Below are 20,877 nucleotides of genomic sequence, written 5' to 3'. Positions count from 1 at the left end.
GTAGAAACTTTCTGAACTTAACTTACATAGAATATCTTAAAAATTGTGGTTGTGGCGTGCAAAAGACTTGGTTTTTGTACTCTTGCAGAGGGTGTTATGATTTCAGTCAGAAGTTTGCAACGCAGTGAAGGAGACGTCCGACCTCATAAAGTATATATATTCTTGATCAGCATCACTAGACCGTGATGTCCGTCTGTCCGTCTGTACGTCCGTTTCTACGCAAAATAGTCTCCCAGTTTTAAAGCTATCGTCTTGAAACTTTCCCAAAAGTCTTCTTTCTATTCGAGGTAGTATATAAGTCGAAACCGACCGGATCGGATCTTATAGCTCCCATAGAAAGGATCGGAAAAAAAACGTTAAACAAAATTCTAGCTTCGGTGTTTTTTGAAATAAAACCTTCTACTCTTGGAAATATTATTCTTTAAATATTTCCGAATTTCAATTTTAATTTTATTAAAGTCGGACGACTATATCATATAGCTGCCACAGGAACAATCGAAAAATTAATGGGAAATTTTTTAATATTTCCGAATTTAGAATTAAATTAAACAAAAATCGGACGTCTATATTATATAGCTGCAAAAGGGAAGTATAGAAAAAATGTTAAATAATACGAAATTTAAAATTTTTGCGATTTGCAAGTTAATAGGAACGATCTTCAAGGGTATATAAGCTTCGGCTGGCCGAAGCTAGCTTCCCTTTTTGTTTTTATATACCTATCTTAAAAAGGAATAGTGGTAAAGTCAGCCATAGCACGTATTATAGTGCTAATCAAGAGCTTTAATTTAATTTTTGTCAAAGAAGAAGAAGTCCTAGAAGATGTTTTTTTCACCAGCAATGCGTACGAACGTCGCGTGCTCTTTTTCTTTTTTGTACTCCGATTTTGTTTGTCCTTTCCTTTATTAATATAATTTAATTTTATTAAAACGGATCAAACCAATCATATGCTGTCCAAGGATTGAGCGGAATGGGGGAGTGTTCTGCAAAAAAAACGTGTTTAAATAAATTTGGTACAAGCAGGGACTGTAACTGTTATGAGTTTTAACACTTATTTTCGGATTTCTATGTAAAACTCAAAGTATAACTGTTATTTGCTGAATTTATATAATAAAAGATGAAAAATAACAGTTATTTTTATATTGTATATATTGTATATTGTATTCTTGCAAAAGTATATAACAGGTAGAAGGAAGCGTATATTCTTAATCAGGGGTCACTAGCCAAGTCGATATAGCCATGTCCGTCTGTCCGTTTGTCTGTCTGCCCGGATGAACGCTGAGATCTCGGAATCTACGAAAGCTAGAAAGTTGGGATTACCCACACATATTCTTGGGCATCCTACGCAGCGCAAGTTTATTTCAGCCGAGCGCCACGCCCCCTCTAACGCCCACAATAGCCCACGAACGCGCATACCTTTAAAGATTTCCGAGAAGTATAAATGCAATTTTGTTGTGTATATCGAAATATAGAAGTCATGTTTCAAATCGGACCATTCACTAAAAAGTTATGCGCAATCAAAATTTTATATATCGATTTCGCTCGCACTCCCTTTAGCTGAGTGACGGCTATTAGATAGTCGGGACACCCACCCGACTAAAGCGTTCTCTCTTGTTTGAGTTTTATTTTTCGATTGACAGATAACAGTTATTTTTATACCCTTGCAGAGGGTATTATAATTTCAGTCAGATGTTTGCAACGCAGTGAAGGAGACGTCTCCGACCACATAAAGCATATATATTCTTGATCAGCATCAATAGCCGAGTCCATCTAGCCATGTCCGTCTGTCCGTCTGTCAGTCTGTCCGTCTGTCCGTCTGTCCGTTTCTATGCGAATTAGTCCCTCAGTTTTAAAGCTATCGCGATGAAACTTTCCCATAAGTCTTCTTTCTATTGCAGTTAGTACATATGTCGGAACGAGCCGGATCGGACCACTATATCTTATGGCTCCCATAGGAAAAATCGAAAAAATAATATTGTAACTTTGTAGAAAGTAGGCGTTTTGATTTTTGACAATGTAAAAACAACATTTTAAGTAGGCATACCTGCAAGGGTATATAAACTTCGGCTGGCCGAAGTTAACTTCCTTTCTTGTTGAGTTTAATAATGAGTCAAAATCTCCCAAACCCCTGATTCGAAGGTCCGATTTTCGTCAAACTTGTTTACTTTTCCGGTTCACAGCGACAAAAAAACTTAATTCAAACGGTTTTGAGAAATTTTGAGTTTAAAGTCTACAATAAAAATAAAAAAATAGCACTTTTTCAATAAAGGTGCCCTCACTTCTTTTGATATAACTTCGTAACCGTAAAATATATCTTTATGATGTTTTCAAAAATTGTATTGGCTTTTAAAATTATATTTTCTTTAATTATAAAATTTTGTTTCTTAAAAATAAAAACATAAAAAAAAAATAAAAACAATAAAATTACCATGGTGACACTTTTATTCAATTTCAATATATACTCACAGAATTGCTGGAGAAACTTGGCAAATCAACGTCCATTTTGGAAAGCACTTTTAGACCACTTTATCCAGATGATTCGAAACATATATACAGTTAACATAGGGGATTGATTCGTATGTTTGAAATATTTAAGCATACTTTTAATTCATCCAGGGCTCTAATAGGAACACAACTAAAAAAATGCAAGGGCAATTTTCCCCGCCGGCCCAAACAGCTTCAAATTTCGCACACTCTTCTGGCGCGCTTTGTCACTACGTGGACTGCTGTCCACAGTGATAAGAACAATTTTATCATTTTATAGGGTCGGAAACGCTTCCTTCTACGTGTTACATACTTTTGCACGAATACAATATACGCTTTTCTCTATGAGTAATGGAAATAAAAACTTGTCTCTGGGAAGCCCGATTTTAAATATTTAAATTTGAAATTAAAATTAGGGCTTGTTAATAGGAGTTTACATATTCAGGGGTGTCAAAGAAACGTGCGACGGATTTGGAGACGAGTGGTTTGGAAACCAACCTATCAAAACCGTAGGTTCATGGAATCTGTAGAGTTTTGTAGGAGTTTCTGAGTAAATTTGCTCTGATTTTAGAAACATTTGCTTCAAGGCCTACCATTTGTTTTGTTTAAATTCGTCTACTTGAATTTGAAAGGGTTTCTGTGACACCCTTGATTGACAAAAAAAAGTAAGTAAAATTCCATTTGTTCTCAATCAGGGTTCGGAAAATACACAATGTAAAAAACTTGTGTTATTAACATGTTAAATGTCAAAGTGTTAAAAAAGTTGTGTGTAAAAAATTTTATCCTACATATGTTAGGAACATAAATAACGCACACATGTCGTTTGTGTTATTTTCACGACGTGTTTTTTACACAGCGTGTTTTTAACACAATGAGTTTTTGACACTAAAGTGTCAGAATTGTATGTTGAACTTAAAAATGCACGGTTTTATAGAGTATAGAGAGGACCTCACCACTTTTACCTACCTACCATAGAGTATATGAATTCATATAGCTTTGAAATGGTTGAATCTAACATATAATATATCGTTATTGTCAGTAAAATGTAATTTTCATTGTGTTAAAAACACAGTGTAAAAAAAAACACGTCATGTTAATAACACACTGTGTTAAAAACATAAGTGAGCTGTGCGGTTAACAATTATTTTTCACATTTTAACACTTTTGTATTAAACACCCATGTCAACATGCTTACACTGTTAAATACAATTTTTCATGTTTTTAACATGTGTGTCCATTTTCGAACCCTGTTCTCAATAAATAAAAGTTGGAAATAATTACTTTTTATTGCGTATTAACCTACGAGATTAAAAACATAAACAACTTTTACATGGTTGGCAGGCTAACATTTTAACAGAAAACGACCTTCTTTTTTGGTTTTTAACATTATGAATTAGAGCCACGCATGAGTTCATTCATATACATATACCAATACATAAACTATAATTTTAATTTAATTATCCTTTTTTAAATATATTATAATTATTGATTGATCCGCTTTGAATTTCGATTATTTGTTTCAAAAGTAATTATGAGATATTTGTTATTAATTTTTGTGATTTTAAAGCCGGCGGAACCAATACGAGAGACTGAGGTGTAATTGACAATTGCAATAAAATGATCATCAAGTTCTACATACATGTAATATTGAAACTAACATGCAGTTGTCCTCGCAAATTCGAAAACTAATCTAAGTGATATAATAAAGTATGTGTATATCATTACATTTTATATAGCGCATATTGATCAAAATTTCTTATATGTACATTGTAAATTAAATGAATAATGCAGCAACAAGTAGACCATGAAAAGGTTAGAAGCATTAGTAAAGTTTGGTAGGACCTGAGCCGAAAAAATGACCTCGTAGTTATGCACATGTTTGTCTATATAGTAAAAATTGGCCGGGGATGTCTGTAAGTAAAATAACTTAAAATAGGACTACCTGATTGTAATCAATTTACAGTACTCAATAAAGAAAAGAAAATATTTTTCGGTTAGGATATGTAATTAAATTAACCTTGAAATATGAGTTAATTCTTAGAACTGCTCAAACGAATAAAATGGATTTGAATTATTACTACTAATTTGTTAAAACTACAATAAATACTTCAAAAACAACAATATTGTTCACCATCAAGATAAACTACTATTACTACAATATACAACAACAACAGCAACATCGTCTTAAAAATGACTTCTGCTCCGCTTCAAATTCTGAATGTTTAGCATTTTCTCTGATATCTACTGAACTATCTTCTACAACCATCTTCAATACAAACGCTAATCCAACTCTACACTTCTAAAGGGCATTCAAACGTACGTAATTAAAATATTTTTATTTTTCCTCTAAAAACAATATTAACGAAAAATCATGCACGTGGATTAAAGTAAAATCAGTAGCAGTACAAATCAACTCATATAATCAATTAGTATATTTGCGGATACGTGTAAAGTCCTCCTCGCATATTCCTACATTTTCCTTACCTTTTTGCGGCACTTCCACGCCCAACAATGTCAGCACAAATTTAAGTACCGAATTAGGATTTGGATTTAAGGTGATCTTCTAGGTCAGGTGTTTCTATGTCTGACTACGGTACCAGCCGGCAGTTTCGTTCGGAAACAGAATAAGTAGATATACACTTAACTGGGTTAATACATGTCATGTCGGTGAGTCTAAACTAATACATTATCAAGGGTGTCACAGAACGCGGCGACGAATTTGGAAACGAGTGGTTTGGAAACCAACCCATCAAAACCGTAGGGGTCACGGAATCTGTAGAGTTCTCTAAGAGTTTCTGAGTAAATTTGCTCTGATTTTAGGAACTTTGGCTTCAAAGCCTACTATAATTATGTTAGTATAAAATAGAATACTTGATTTTGAAACGGTTTCTGTGACACAGAGTTTCGCTTTTTTTGAGGGAAATTTTATTGGAAAAGATTTCTGTGATACCCCTGATTGTAATACAAAGTAGAGGTAGTAGGTGTGTTCCATTTTTAATTGAATGGGGCTTTTTATAACAGGGGTTTGAAAAAATTAAAATTTTACATTCTTGTCTCAGCTTACCGGGCAATAAACTCAATTAAAAAATTTTACAAATAATTTCAGTCTGGATTTTTTACCTTTATATAGATATAGTAGTTTACCATTTAATTAGTATTTTTTTTATTTTTTTTTAATTTGTATCCAATATCTACCTACAGAAAACAAAAACGCCTTCAACTATTACTTTCAGAATTTTGCGAGTTTGAACTTTTAGGTTATTCTTCTAACGTGCTATAGAATTGATTTGACAAACGAAAAATAAATAGATTTTGTTGCCCTGAATGGATCAAATTACCCTCAACACAAAACGATGTATAGTCAAAAATGAGGGCATTAAAAATTTTTTTTGGGTAGCCAATTGATTTATTTTAATGTTATTAAAGTGAATGAAAATAGTTTCTTTTACATATTTGTACAGATTTTTTTTGTTATTTTTTACTTATAAGTTTAATAAATCGGATTAGAATTAATTAAGTAGGAATTTAGATATGGGCTTTTCCTCATTAGGAAAGAGTTAGACAACGATAGTAGGACAAGTTTTATTGGACATATCACCTATAACTAAAAAGGCAACAGCAAAAAAAGGGTTTTATTTGATTGTATTATTTGTTTCATACATATGATATAAAAATTCTGAGTTTTTTGTCCCTTATCGCAAGTTAAACCACTTCGATGAGTTTGACTGTATCCTACCCATTCGAGCTTTCGCTCACAACAGAGACCATGAGCGCAACTATTACCTCTAGTTATAAAAGGTACATTAGTTCTTCGTTAATGTCATCCAAGTCAAAAAGCTTGAAACTTGAATAAAAGCAAATTAATAAGCACACAATACAATGATTTTTTGTTTTATATATGTGTGAGTAATGTGTACGGGGCAGCTCATTGATGTGAGTGTGCATAGGTTGAGCAGAGCTTTTTTCTTTACTTGCAGCTTGTTTAACACAGGGTTTTTGGTTTGATTTAAATGATTTAATACATTTTAGGTACATGCTTGCTTAGTAATATAAGAAAAAGTACCCATCCGGCGACAGGATCATCAAAAAAGTATGATCTTAATTTTGTATTATAGTTATCTCTAAGGGCTAGTACTCAATCCAACAAAAAGTCATCCAAAACAAAAACTTCATATGAAAAAAACGTCAAAAAAATTTGTTTCATACGAAGTTTTTTGTTATGGACGACTTTTTGTTGGGTTGAGTACTAGCCCTTAATGTACTTTTTAAACAAAAAAATGTAAATAAATACAATATTTGCAAAAAAATTTACAGCAAAGCACAAAATTAAATTAAAATTATAAGTTTTTTTTTAATTAACTTTATTTGTTAGAGAAATTTGGCTAACATTTCTCGAAAAAACCCGCCCTAAGTAGGAGAGCTTTCGATATATTTGAAATATTTTTAAAATATTAAAAAAAAAAAAGCTTGAAAGAGTGCTTGTTTTTGGTCTAAAAACCCTATATAGCCCCTTCAAAAATTACTGTCTCAGTTATTATATATATTTTAGAATATGTGGGTGCGGGAAGGGTCAACAACTTTATATTTAAATGCGCTATAACTACTTGAACCACGATGCAATTTCAGAACCCTTTGCCATTACTTGAAAAGTGTCTTTAAGACATTAAAAGAAATCAATGAGAATATAGTAATTAGAAAATGAGTGTATACTTATTTTTATACCCGTTACTCGTAGAGTAAAAGGGTATATTGTATTCGTGCAAAAGTATGTAACAGGGAGAAGGAAGCGTTTCCGACCCCATAAAGTATATATATTCTTGATCAGGATCACTAGCCGAGTCGATCTAGCCATGTCCGTCTGTCCGTCTGTCCGTCTGTCTGTCCGTCTGTCCGTCTGTCTGTCTGTATGAACGCTGAGATCTCAGAAACTATAAAAGCTAGAAGATTGGCATTTTGCATGCAGATTTTAGGAGTTCCTACGCAGCGCAAGTTTGTTTCAAAATGGTGCCACGCCCCCTCTAACGCCCACAATCGCTTATATACGATTTTAAAAAGTTTAATATTTTGGAAAAGTAAAAATGCAGTTTTATTGTGTTTATCAATACCTATCGAAATGTAGAAGAAATTTTTCAAATCGGACCATTCGTTAAAAAGTTATGCGTGATCAACGTTTTCTATCTCTATCTCCATCTCCCTCGCACTCCCTTTACCTGAGTAACGGGTATCTGATAGTCGGGGAATCCGACTATAACGTTCCCTCTTGTTTATCTATATAATTATGTTAAATTCAAAAACAGACTTAATTTTGGTTACCTATAAAACGATTTCTTGTTCGTTTATTTTAAAATGATTCAATATATTTAGACCTATCTTTTAATTTTTTTAGAAGTAGCTTTAAATTCTTGCAGCAGATGCTCAATGAGTATATTACCAAGCTTTAAAATATTCTTTAATATAGTCTTAAGAAAGCATCGATGCACTACAGCGATAAATATTTTTATAATATTTTGGGCAAAGCGAAATCGACTACATCGTCTTTTATTGTTCATTAAACACTTGTGAGCAATAAGATATACCCGAACATAGTAATTTTGGTGTCATTACAAATGTTTGTATAAATCCTTTTTATATTGTTAATTTGATTTAATATTACAATGCTTGGAGTACTAAAATAAACAAAAGTCTTAAGTCACCACAAACGCAACAGCATGAAGCCCTATATATATTAAAAACATATAAATTTCTATAAGTTTGCAGTTTATAGTAGTTGTGTAAATGCATTTTTGTTTGATTACTTCTTTGCGTATATGTATGTATGTTCAAGGGAGGAAGCCATAAGATTTTAATAAGATTGGTTCTTGTTCGTCCGCATTATTGTCTCAGTTTCTGAATCCCAGTCCGCTTAAGTAAACATAAAATCCTTCGCACGCATGATGGAAAACCTTATTTATTGTGTACACGTATCTATGACTACACATTTCTAACCGTCAATGCAATAGAGCTTACTTTGCAGACTTGAAAACTTAAAATGTTAAAATGTTTTTGCTACAGCGCTTTACTGACACCCGAATAAAATAGTTTGTTTTATGCTTAGTTTTATTTTAATAATTTAAAACTGTGCGATTAATGGTTTTACATATGAATTTACAAATACACACAAAAAAAAACTTGGTAAAATCAACTGTAATAATTGTCAAACAGGCCCCAACAAGAAAAATTTTCAATTCTACTAAGTAAATAGTTTTTCACAACAACAAAATACACACAATTAGCAAAGACCCACACCCAAAGCAAAAACAAAATACACGTAACTATTTTTATAGTTACGTAACTATCTTTGTTAGTCAATTTTACCAAGCAAATTTTTTTGTGTGTAGTAAATGCATATATTTATACATATGTATGTTTAACTGTAATGCTATTTCGTTGGTTGTTTCCTTTATGTTTACGTTTCTGTTTCTGTTCGTTTTTTGTCTAATTTTGTTTGTTTCAGTTGCGTGTGATTCGTGCTTTTCGCTCTACATTGGAAGACATAAATGAGCGCCGGTCGATGCACAGCTTACATAGCTTACGCAGTCCTCGGACGGGTATGCCAGTTCCAGTAAGCAGTGGCCACCCGTTGTACAATTTTAACCTGCTGAGCCCCAATTACATCAAGCACCACCAGCAACAGCAGCAAAAACAACCACCGCCGCCTCAACAGAACGTGTCAAGCGCCTTGCTACCGTCGGACATATCTTACATTGACGAAGACCCGCAACAGCATCAGCGTACTGTGCACAACGGACTAACTTCCCAACACCCATCAAAATCCACAAACGTATCTGCCCCTGCCTCAAGCCAAAGCTTCTCAGAAATTGCACATAACTTGCAACACCAAATCCGTTGTAATAACACCGAAACTAAACATTCCAATGGACAGAATGAAACTCGAATTTAAATGGTTTCAGTTGTTGTCTTTAAACAAATTAAGCGTCCCAAACAAATTTGACTTTGTGTCAAATTTGAGACTGCAAATCATGGTGAGGCCCAGTAAATATTCAAAGATCCAAATCAGACTAGCCATGATTCTCTAAACTTAATCCCAAATGTGAGCCTCAACCCAAATTAAGAAGTAAATGAACATGCTTATAGAATGTTTTAAGGAAGCACATTGATTATTTTTTATATTCAACTGTAAACTCTTAAGGGAACCCCAATTAGACAAAGTGAATTTATTTAGCGTATAATACAAAAGTGCACGTACATTGCATAATACCAGAGTTGTAACATTTATTTGCATATATTAAATAGCTTGTTATCCTCAACCACATAAGTACACCCAATGCTCACATAACCAAAGGTTCCCTGAGTATCCCGAAAATTATGTTCTTAACAATAATATCTACCTATACCATTTAGAAAATGTAAGCATGCATTTTTATAAATTAACTTCGTATTTTTGCAAAAAAAAAAAATGTATTATTGTAGTACTTTTATTACTAACAAAAAAAATCTTAAGTCTATTTTTTCTGTGTGGTACGTTAATATTTACTTAGTTTACCCAATCGTGGAGTTGTTTGTCGACATTTTTTCGGTGTATCTATTCAAGTATTTTTTTTGACTGCCCTTAAAATACATATGCGTATTTTTTGGGGGGGCTCTTCAAATTACATGTCAAACTTCCCATACCCGTTATTTCCGTATCCGATTACAAGATATTGTGGAATTATACATTTTTAAATACAGAGTCTAAAGTGGACCACAAATCGCAAATGACTTGTAGATGTAAAGGAATTTACAAGCATATAGAAACACGTTGGTATCAATCGAATATGGTAAAAGTATTTACAATTTAGCACTTTAAAATTAGTAAAGAACTAGGTAGCTTATTTAAACACGCTTGTTAAATACGTACATGTGCATACATATATCGAAGGTGGGCGTCAAAAAAGGTTTAAATTTTTTTAACAACAATACTGTTGTGTCTTTTCCAGAATTATTACACGCTGATTATCCTAAAGTTAACATGTCCTCCTCTATCACAATTACATAAAAGTGCATACATACCTATGGATTATTATGCATTTACCGATACATGTATTATTATGGTGCATACATATTTTTGTATATTTTTAAACACCAAAGTATTTTTCTGATCATTTAAACTTACATTTATTTGCTTCAAAACAATTGAACAACAATACATGTATATTATATTGAAATTAATGTTAAAATGTTTGTAGTGAACCATTTTTATAGCAGCAAGATTAATCTAAATTTCAGCCTTCTTATATCTATTTTTCTCTTTCCCACTTATTGTTTTCTGTTTTACTTTCTATCTCTCTCCCTCTCTTTCTCTTCATTCTTAAAGGTAATAGGCGGCGAGTTGCAAGAACGCTTGATTCCGGTCCCATATAGCAAGAGCAACACTGATCAAGCTGTAAGCCTTCACAATTTTATTCAAATTTATGTTTACAAATTTATAATAATTTAAAAGAAGTCCAAATACTAAGTTACATCTTGGCTCTTGGCCTAGGTGTGCCACTGAAAATGAGCTTCAGTAATGGTATTACTTTAATATGTTTAATTATGTATACATATGAAGTTTTATCACTACTTTTAAAACGTCTGTTTGTCTGCAATAATATGCGCTGAATACATCGCACTATTTAGGCATTTAAGTGTTGTCTACAAATTTAATAATTTTTCTTGTTTTTGAATAATTTACCGTATTTATGGTAACAAATAGAAAAAGAATTGTTCGGAAATCCGAATAGCTCAGTCATATCTTTGATTCCTCTTACCTGGTTAATTATTATTAATTAATTATGTTTTCAGTTCATTTTCTTGGGCACTGCTTTTTAGTTTTTCAATTTCTATTTTATGAACGATTAATTTCTTTAGTTGTTTTGTCGCCAATTAAATGGTTTTGAAATTGCCTGTTGTATTATGCATGCTAGAACTAAACTTGCTTTTAGATTGTTGATCAATTGTTCAATATTTAAAGAAATGTCGTCCGATTTATCGATAATGAAACACCATAAAGAAATAGAGAAAAGCAAAACATGTGGACTGTGACAAATGCTACTGCTTGTTAATTTGTCCGTCTGATATTAGTGGGATTTCATTTATTCCATTTTGCGGTTAGGATCTGCCTAACTATTTATCCATGTGTACACAAATGCTCGTAGTAAAATATAAAATCGTCCCCCTTTTTTGCATTCCATTTAGTTTATACATTCATAACAAGAATGTATGTTAATATGTGCATAATCGGCTCTTTAGCTTGACTGATAAAGTATGTTCTTCTTATATTGTTGTTTCTGTCTCCTTTGTCACTGTTCTTGGTGTTGTTCTTTTCTTTTTACCTAATGTGCGCTTAGATTCGTGTGGTGAACGCATTCCGGCAAGGTCTCGACGCCCGTTATGGTGATCACACCAACACGTCCCTGGCAGAGGTACTGCGAAAGCAGACTTCGTTGAGCAAACGCCTTTCGGAAACCTCTTCTATTGAGTATGCCGATAATATACCCGATGAGCTGACCATACCAGAAATTGATGTCGAACGTTTATCATCCCACAGTCACACTGAAACCGCAGTTTGAATTTCTTTGGCATCTATATCCATTTAAACACACATTCTTGAAAATAACAATTCAAACCAAACTCATGCACAGCCCGACTGTGAGTGCACATATTATTATCGAACTGTATGTGTTTTGTTATAATATTATTTTGTTTAAGATAACGGCCAATCCTGCTTTGAATTGTTAAGAAATGGTCCTGTAACGCAGCAAACTACATAAACTATTATAAGGAACCCGGAAAAGCCAAGTCATAATTTGAAAATGTCATAATTTACAATAGAACACATCCCAAATCACCGGGTAATTATTGCTGTCAATATAGGTGTTATCAAAAAAAAAGGTACTTTAAATAAAATTAATAAATATACAATTGACTGTAATCACTTTTACCTAAAATTGATTCAAATGCTAACGGACAGATCCTATTACACACACTCAAGCCATCACTTACTATTCTAATGTATTACATTTAATAAATGAGTCAATATTACAAAAAAGTTGTTTATTTATTAATTGAATGTAACTAAAAGGTAATTATTATCCTATTATTTATAAAGTATTCGGATTCCAAAATGGCATACCTATAAGAGCTTTATGACATTATTTTAGAGCTTTCGGAAGCTTGCCGAAAATTGACCACCATTTACACTTCCAGCTCCATTGGTTCATTGATCCACTTGGTCAATCGGATTTGGATTCTATTGTGATATTTATTAAAGTAATTTATTTCAAAAGGTTATCGATTTTTACAGCACCAACAGGCTTGCGTCGCAAACTGAGAACTCTGAGAAGGTGAAGTGAAAGAGTTTGATTATTAAACGATAAGTATTTCCTTTAACTGCAAGGGCTTGCCGAAGCTAATCTCCTTTCAAGTTTTAAAAATATATTTATTCTTTTTTTCGGATCATTCCCTATATAAAGCATGTTTTTTACAAAAATCGGACGACTTTGTTATATAGTAGCCATAGGAAAGATTGTAAAATTAAGTTCAAGTAATACGAAAGCCGTCTTAAATTGTTCAAACGTAAATTTCTCTTAGATTAGCTTTTGTTTTAATAAAAACGATTTGCAAGGGTAAATAAACTTATGCTTGACGAAGCTACATTCCTTTTCTTGTTGAATATTTTAAGTTTTAAAATATTTAACATAAAGCAGCCACGTTTTACTGAAAGGGGAGTGTAGGGTAAGGTGACAAACGATTCGATTTTTGAATGTCCCTTTTCCAAAAATCAATATTTTTCAAAAGTGTAAACACAAAAAGTTGCCTACATCTACTGAGCATAATTCTGTAAAAGTACGATTAGAAATTCCAACGCAGCCAAATTCTACAGCGTTTGGCGCTAACCATTCTTTTTTTTGCACTTTTAAAAATTTTAGGGTAAGGTGACGAACGATTTGTTTCTTAATGTAATTTTCCCAAAAATCAATATTTTTTAAAAGTGTAAACGCAGAAATTTGCTTACATCTACTGAGCATATTTCTGTAATATATTTCTGTAAAAAATTAAAAGGAGTTAAGTCCCACAGCTTTTGGCGTGAGCCATCCTTTTCAACTGACGGCACAACTAAAATCAATATAAAACTACAATAAAACTGCAGCATTTAATATTATCTGGTATATTATAGTTTTCTACACAAAATCAACGATAACAATTAAAATTCTTCAATAAAAAATTTGTCACCATACAATATAAAATGTTCGTCACAATACCCTACAAGGTACACTTGGAGCAAAAACGGTGTCACTCTCAAACGGCGCAAAATAAAAAAAACGCCAAGTACCAAAAACTGTTGATAAAGATCTCATTTATACGTGTATATATTTATTTGATTTTATTTGCAACACATCTTCACTCTTCACTTGCTGAAACACAAATCAATTGAATAGGTTTGCGCACCACCTTTTTAAAAAAAATTAAAACACGAAGAAATTACCAGACTTCTTAATAATATTACTGTAAAAACATAGTCGACACGATAAGAGGAGACGACTACATTTATTTGGAATTTTTGTCGTGACGTAATATGTGAGATTCGACGAGTTCGTCACATTACCCTACACTCCCCTACGAATTTTGAAAGCCGTCAACCTTTTAAAATCCTTAAAAGATACATATAAAAAAATAAAAATTAAAATATTTTTTTATTACCTTAATTGATAGAATAACTCTTTAAAAATGTGTCATGAAAGTTTCACGAAGAAATTCGACCTATTTTTGAACTTATACCAGGATTACGGCACCCACCTTCCTTGTGCAGTAGATATATTTCATTACTTTAAATGCCTTTTTCTCGAAACCACGTTTTCCTCAGCTGCGGATCGTGTATCTCAAAAAGTAATGCCTCGATCATCATGCTGCTTTACGGAAATGTTTGTAATAAATTTGACCATTGCACTATGGGAAAAAAGTCAATTTTTATACCCTTCTAGAGGGTATTATAATTTCAGTCAGATGTTTGCAACGCAGTGAAGGAGACGTTTCCGACCACATAAAGTATATATATTCTTGATCAGCATCACTAGACGAGTCGATCTAGCCATGTCCGTCTGTCCGTGTGTCCGTCTGTCCTTCTGTCCGTCGGTCCGTCTGTCCGTTTCTATGCGAACTAATCTCTCAGTTTTAAAGATATCGCGATGAAACTTTCCCAAAAGTCTTCTTTCTATTGCAGGTAGTACATATGTCGGAGCCGAATCGGACCTCTATATCTTAAGGCTCCCATAGGAATATTCAAAGATATATAAGAAAATTCACTGTTACTTTGTAGGAAGTAGACGTTTTAATTCTTGACTCTTTAAAAACAAAACTCAAAAATAGAAACGCTAAATCTGGAATCCCTTGAACAGCACCGAGTGAGCATTACTTTATCTGCAAGGGTATATAAGCTTCGGCTGGCCGAAGGTAGCTTCCTTTCTTGTTTTGGCATAAAATCAACTTATTTTACAAATTATTTTTAAAAATTAAATATATTTTGTGAATTTACATACCCTAATTAGCCAAGAACAGTTATCAAAGATTTTTTACTAACAACACTATAGTGTTGATAAGCGAACAAAGTCAGCTCTTCGATTGACTTTGATGTGTGCGTAAATTAGTGAAAAATCTTTGCAAACTTTCAGTGCTTATTTTGTGGAGCAACAAAATGGTTTATTATTTCTGATCATGTCAAATCGTAGCGAAGGTATTTATAAATGTATCTTAGATTACATGTTTTGATTATTATGGCTTGTTGTCCAACTGTGAACTGTTTTAAATGTGCATCTTTTTAGCTTAAAACTAACAAGTTTGTTTGTGTTCCGTGGTGTACAACTTATAAATGGCACAAAGTTGCAAAAAGGTAAAAACGCAAAGTTATTACCAAATGTATCCTTAATATCGCAAAACTAATAATTTTTGCAACTTTTTGCACGTTTCTTTAAAAAAAATGACTTAAATCCAGCAACTTATAAACATAAAAAAAAATTATTTTAAATAAAAAAACAATCTAAGTGGCTTTCATTAATCTTAAAAATTGAATTTATGGAAAGGGACAAGTCAAGTAAAAATCCTGGCTGCAAAGGGCTCAAATATAGGGAAGCTGGACCCCAATTAAAGCTAAAATTGGCATCTGCTCTTAGATAATATTTCACTTTTCTTGTACATGTCAGCAATTTTATTTTTTGACAAATTTTAAAAATTAACGTAATCCGAAATTATTTTACCGTCTTACCAATACAAATACAAATTTTTTTAAATCCCTGCCAATTAATTTGAATATGCGGCGTGGGCGGTGGATGAAAGCAATGGTCCGATTCAAAAAGCAACAAAAACCGAAATTACAGCTTTATCTTAATAGTATATATAAAAAATTTCTAAATTGTATCTCAAAACTAGAGTTTATGCCAAAAAAAAGACTTTTTTCCCATAGTGCATTGTCTGAACCTACTTAATGTAGAAATTTGTACGTTTAGGTATTTTTTGTTAGCCAAAAACAAAAAAAAATAATTATGGTAGGTAGGTAGGTAGAAGTGGTGAGGTCCTCTCTAAGGACCTCCAAGAAGAGCTGAGCTCCGTTTTGATCCACACCCTCGTAAATTGTTGTCTCCGCGTTCTCTTCAGTACCAGCCTGCGTCATTTAGAAAACCTCGGATTGCAGTTATCCTCTGCTTTCCTATGTCTCCCAATGATTCCAGCTGATACGCCCCGAAGTATCTCGCCCTGATATGGTTTAGTGCTGGGCAATGACACATCATGTGCTCAGGTGTCTCCTGTGTTTTTTTTTTCATTGCAGCTTCTGCAATTAGCGTTGTACGGAAGCCCCATCTTCATGGCTTGCGTGCCAATGGCCCAATGGCCTGTGATGAGTGCCGTGATGCTTCTAATATCCCTTTTACTTTTGGTTATTAGCTCTCGAGTTCTCTTGCTATTGATGGTTGGCCAGCAGAGTTTTGATCTCCTGAGACCCTGCCTTTCCGACTAGCTTGTGTTTTGTAGTGTTCGTGAATCCTTGCTTGGACTGTATTTAGGGATTCAGGTAGACCCATTCGTGCAAGTTCAGCCGCCTTTTCGTTTCCTGGTATATCATTGTGTCCTGGCACCCATGTTATCTGTACATGGTTGTTTGTTGCTAGTTTGTTAAGAGCCAGCTACTAGTGTCGAGTTGGTTCTTGCTGCTGCGAGAGATTTGACAGCCGCTTGGCTACACAGGTACACAGCAAAAAATTTCCACGAACCATTTCTAGTTTTCCATGATTATTAGGTGCTCCTGAGTAAAAGTCCCATACAAACTTATGTCCCATCACCTACAGGTTCCGCGGTATAGCTAAGAATACAAAAATCCGATGTTTGCCGACATTTCGAATTATGTGGCCGATATAATTGGACTTACCTTTATTATTTTCGGTAGGACATACTCTCAATACATCACGGCATTCCTAAAAAATAGTCCCCATTGTGAACCATTGCCCATGTCTTTGGAATTCGACGCCAAAGGTGAAAATCCCAAAATTGTAGAGATTTTTCTGATGGAAAAACAATTCTGAGAATTAAATCTTGAATGGAACTAATTTTAACTATTCATTGTATCTATTGTTCATTGTATGCTTTAATTTCGGTTTAAAGCGTTTTCATGAGGACATTTTATTGGATTTCTTATACTAATAAAACCGTTTTTTCTATTTCTTTATCTACTCCTAAATGTTGTCAAATTTTAAAAAAGTCAAGGCATCCTACAGAATAAAGGTAACCATATACATTTCTCTATGTATGTTCAGTGAACGTATTTAGTTTCTTAGTTCTAGAGGTTGCCATGACTTATTCAAAATTTGACAACATTTAGGAGTAGATAATGAAATCAAAAAATCGGTTTTATTAGTATAAGAAATCCAATAAAATCTCCTTATGAAAACGCTTTAAACCGAAATTAAAGCATACAATGAACAATAGATACAATGAATAGTTAAAATTAGTTCCATTCAAGATTTAACTCTCAGAATTGTTTTTCCATCAGAAAAATCTCTACAATTTTGGGATTTTCACCTTTGGCGTCGAATTCCAAAGACATGGGCAATGGTTCACAATGGGGACTATTTTTTAGGAATGCCGTGATGTGTTGAGAGTATGTCCTACCGAAAATAATAAAGGTTAGTCCAATTATATAAGCCACGTAATTCAAAATGTCGGTAAACATCGGTTTTTTGTATTCTTAGCTGTACCGCGGAACCTGTAGGTGATGGAAAATAATTTTGTATGGGACTTTTACTCAGAAGCACCCACATATCATGGAAAACTTGAAATGGTTCGTGGAAATTTCACAAAGTTTAATTTTGTGTTCCTGTGCTATCAGAGTATATCCTAACTTGTTATTCCTGAGGCATTGCTGAATCGAAAGCTTGGCTGATTCTAAAATAGCAAGTACCTCAGCCTGAAAAACTGTCGCTGATTCTGGGAGGTGGAATTTCGATTCTATTCCCCAGCTTTTCCCGAAAATTCCAGCCCCTACACCACAGTCCATCTTGGAGCCGTCACCGTAGAGTGATACCTCATCTTGTCCGGTTCCTCCCTCGTTGGAATGGTTCTTTGCCAGATAGTTGCTGTCCTCTAAGACACGGCAGTGCCCTGTGTGGTAGCCTTTCCAGCATTTACTTGCCTTCAGTCTGGCCGCACTCTGCGCTGCCGTATCCTTTATGAAAAGTTCTATCGGCATTATATCCAGAATAGTGTTCAACGCGGCAGCCGGGCATGATCTTAATGCCCCTGTAGCTTCTGCGCACGCTGATCTCTGTATTCTTGTCAGCTTGGTAATATTGTATTCTCTTGTCAGGGCTGGCCACCAGACTAGTGCCCCGTATGTGAGGATTGGCCTTACCACTGCTGTGTAAAGCCAATATATTATCTTAGGGTGTATAACCCAGTTTCCTCCCCAGTTTTTGCCGAACATTTTCCTGCACGAGTAGAATGCTATGCTGGCCTTTCTTACTCATTCCGTGATGTTCAGTTTCCACGAGAGCTTCGGGTCAAGTATCACTCCTAGATACTTAGCCTTACCCGATAGCTCGAGTTCGATTCCATCTATTTTTGGTTTGCTGTATGTTGGGATCTTTGTTCTTCGCGTGAAGAGCATCAGTTCGGTTTTACTCGGGCTTATACCTAGTCCGCAGGTTTTTGCCCATTCATTGAGTCGGGTAAGAGCCCCCGTCATTATGTTACTAATGACATCTGGGAATGGTCCTGATACTAGCAACACTACGTCGTCTGCGTAGGCTACTACTTTTACTCCTCCGCTATTGAGTTGTCTCAATATGTCGTTCATGTTGATAAGCCAGAGCAGTGGCGATAGAACCCCGCCCTGAGGTGTGCCTCTCTCCACAAAGCGTGGTAAGTGCCACTCAGATCGGCTGTTATCGTCCTGCTCGTAAGCATAACTCCGATCCAAGCCCTGATGTCTCCTTCAATGCCGATCGAGTTGAGGGAGCTCAGTATGGATTCGGCGTTTACATTATTGAACGCACCTTCTATATCTAAGAAGGTGGTCATTGTATATTGGTTAAAATGTAGCGATTTTTCTATGTGGCAGACTACTTCGTGTAGTTCCGTTTCTGTCGATCTGCCCTTTCGGTGCGCATGCTGAGCGTCCGATTGAGGCTGCTCTCGGTGTTTTCCCGAATACGAATATCGAGCATTCGTACCAGAGTTTTCATTAGGAAGGAGATAAGGCTGATCGGCCTGTAATCCTTTGCGAGGATATGACCTCTTCTTCCTGGTTTTGGTATAAATACAACTTTGGCTTCCTTCCATAGAAGCGTTATGTGTGTTAGTCTGATGCAAGCCAGGACCTTGCTTAGTCTAGCCGAGTCTTTTATACCTTCGAGCGATTCGCAGTAAGAGTCTTTCTTGGCTGCGTATATCGCTTTTTTGTATGCTTTTTGTGCTTCCTTGTATGGCTCCCATTCCTTGGTAGCATAGCTAGAGTTAAAGGCTTTTCTTGCCATCTTTCTCAGAGTGCAAAGCTCTTTGGTCCACCATAAAGGGTGTTGTTTCTTAGAGTATGAAACCTTGCAGGTTTCCTTATATGCATTGTTTAGAATGTTTGTTAGGTCCTCTACTTCCTTGTCCAGGGTCGTCGTAGAGGTTTGTACCCGTATTCTTCTGTTGTTAACTTTCGAGTAGACAATCTAACCGAATTTGTCCCAGTTTGTTCTACGGGGGTTATGTTTCGGTTCCGGTTTGCTAATCGGAATCGAAATTTCGTACAAAATGTACCTGTGATCTGAAAAGGAATTTAGTTTCGACACTATCCACTTTTCAACCTTATATTTACTAAATTCCGTCTGTAAAGTGAGGTCTAACACCTCTTCCCATCCCTGAAATTCCCTAGTGCTTACGAATATAAAGGTGGGTGTGTTACCTCTATTACATATGGTGATGTTGCGGCAAATAATAATATGAAATAGAGACTCACCCCTTTCGTTAGTTTCCGAGCTTCCCCATTGTGTGTGCCTCGCGTTAGCGTCTCATCCGAGCACTAGGGTAGTCTTTGTGTCTTTCGCCCATTGCAGCAGCTTGATGACTGGCTCAGGTGGAGCCGGTACATCATGGGCCATGTAGGATGAGGCTAACGCCATCGATGTCCCATCCGCCGCCACGAACCTGGCAACTGCTAGACCCAGTGTGCTAAGATTGGGGAATAGAAGTGCGTTATAGTTATTCTTTATAATAATACCTTCTCTCGGCCTACCTGTCGAGTTAGTATAAAAGAGTGTATATCCTTGTTGTGTTAGACTTAAAATTTGTCCGTCTCGAGTCCATTGCTCTTGAACGATGCCTATGTCAATGTTCCTCTCACTGAGAAGAACTGCAAGATTGGCTGAAGCATGCGTGCTGCGCTTCTGGTTAATCTGTACGACATTAGGCATCGGTGTTGGGTGTTACGTCTGGGGTCTTGTCGTCGATGACCAGGTCATCCAACAGCTTGTTGGTGTCATCGACCTCCTCGAGAACATCATCAGGCTCTGCCAGAAAGACCTTGATCTTGGCCTTCCGTAAACCGTACCGGATGGTGTAGTCGGCCTTCTCAAGCTGTGGCAGGCAGCGCTGGTTGATGAGGAAGAGGAACGGCTGGCTCGTCTTCATCTCCTTCTCTACTTTAAGTATCGCCCAGTCCTCTGTGTGCACTTCTGGGCTCTGAGCCCTCAGCAGCGACAGCACCTTTCCTTGGTCAGTCTGGCAACCAAATCCGAGACCGCGGCCTTCTTGGAATCTCTTTGGCGTGGACGAGCCTAATGCTAAGGCCGTCCCATGCATCTCCAATCTTGGCTATGCATTCCGCCAGGAAAGACCTTGAGAACGTGT

At 35.2% G+C, this 20,877-nt stretch overlaps 1 protein-coding gene across 11 annotated transcripts in view; it reads left to right on the top strand.

Annotated features, from left to right (window-relative positions):
* Positions 1-12,547, top strand: part of PMCA (plasma membrane calcium-transporting ATPase 3) — a 63,778-nt gene extending 51,231 nt beyond the window's left edge. For 3 of the 11 annotated variants that reach the window (XM_017154387.3, XM_017154386.3, XM_017154384.3), the window contains 3 exons: positions 10,835-10,903; positions 11,847-12,147; positions 12,208-12,547. In XM_017154387.3, the coding sequence (XP_017009876.1) occupies positions 10,835-10,903; positions 11,847-12,068 (291 nt within the window). In that variant the 3' untranslated portion in view covers positions 12,069-12,147; positions 12,208-12,547. Of the gene's footprint in view, positions 1-4,048; positions 4,097-8,974; positions 10,796-10,834; positions 10,904-11,846 lie in introns of those variants that run through there. The other 8 variants (XM_070218080.1, XM_017154382.3, XM_070218081.1 and 5 more) reach the window with 6 other exon arrangements.
* The last annotated feature ends 8,330 nt before the right edge of the window (positions 12,548-20,877 follow it).

The sequence above is a fragment of the Drosophila takahashii genome, chromosome 4, assembly GCF_030179915.1.
Source record: "Drosophila takahashii strain IR98-3 E-12201 chromosome 4, DtakHiC1v2, whole genome shotgun sequence".
NCBI classification, from domain to species: Eukaryota; Metazoa; Arthropoda; class Insecta; order Diptera; family Drosophilidae; genus Drosophila; species Drosophila takahashii.
The sequence above is the reverse complement of the archived record's forward strand: the minus strand, read 5'-3'. Positions and strand labels throughout refer to the sequence as shown.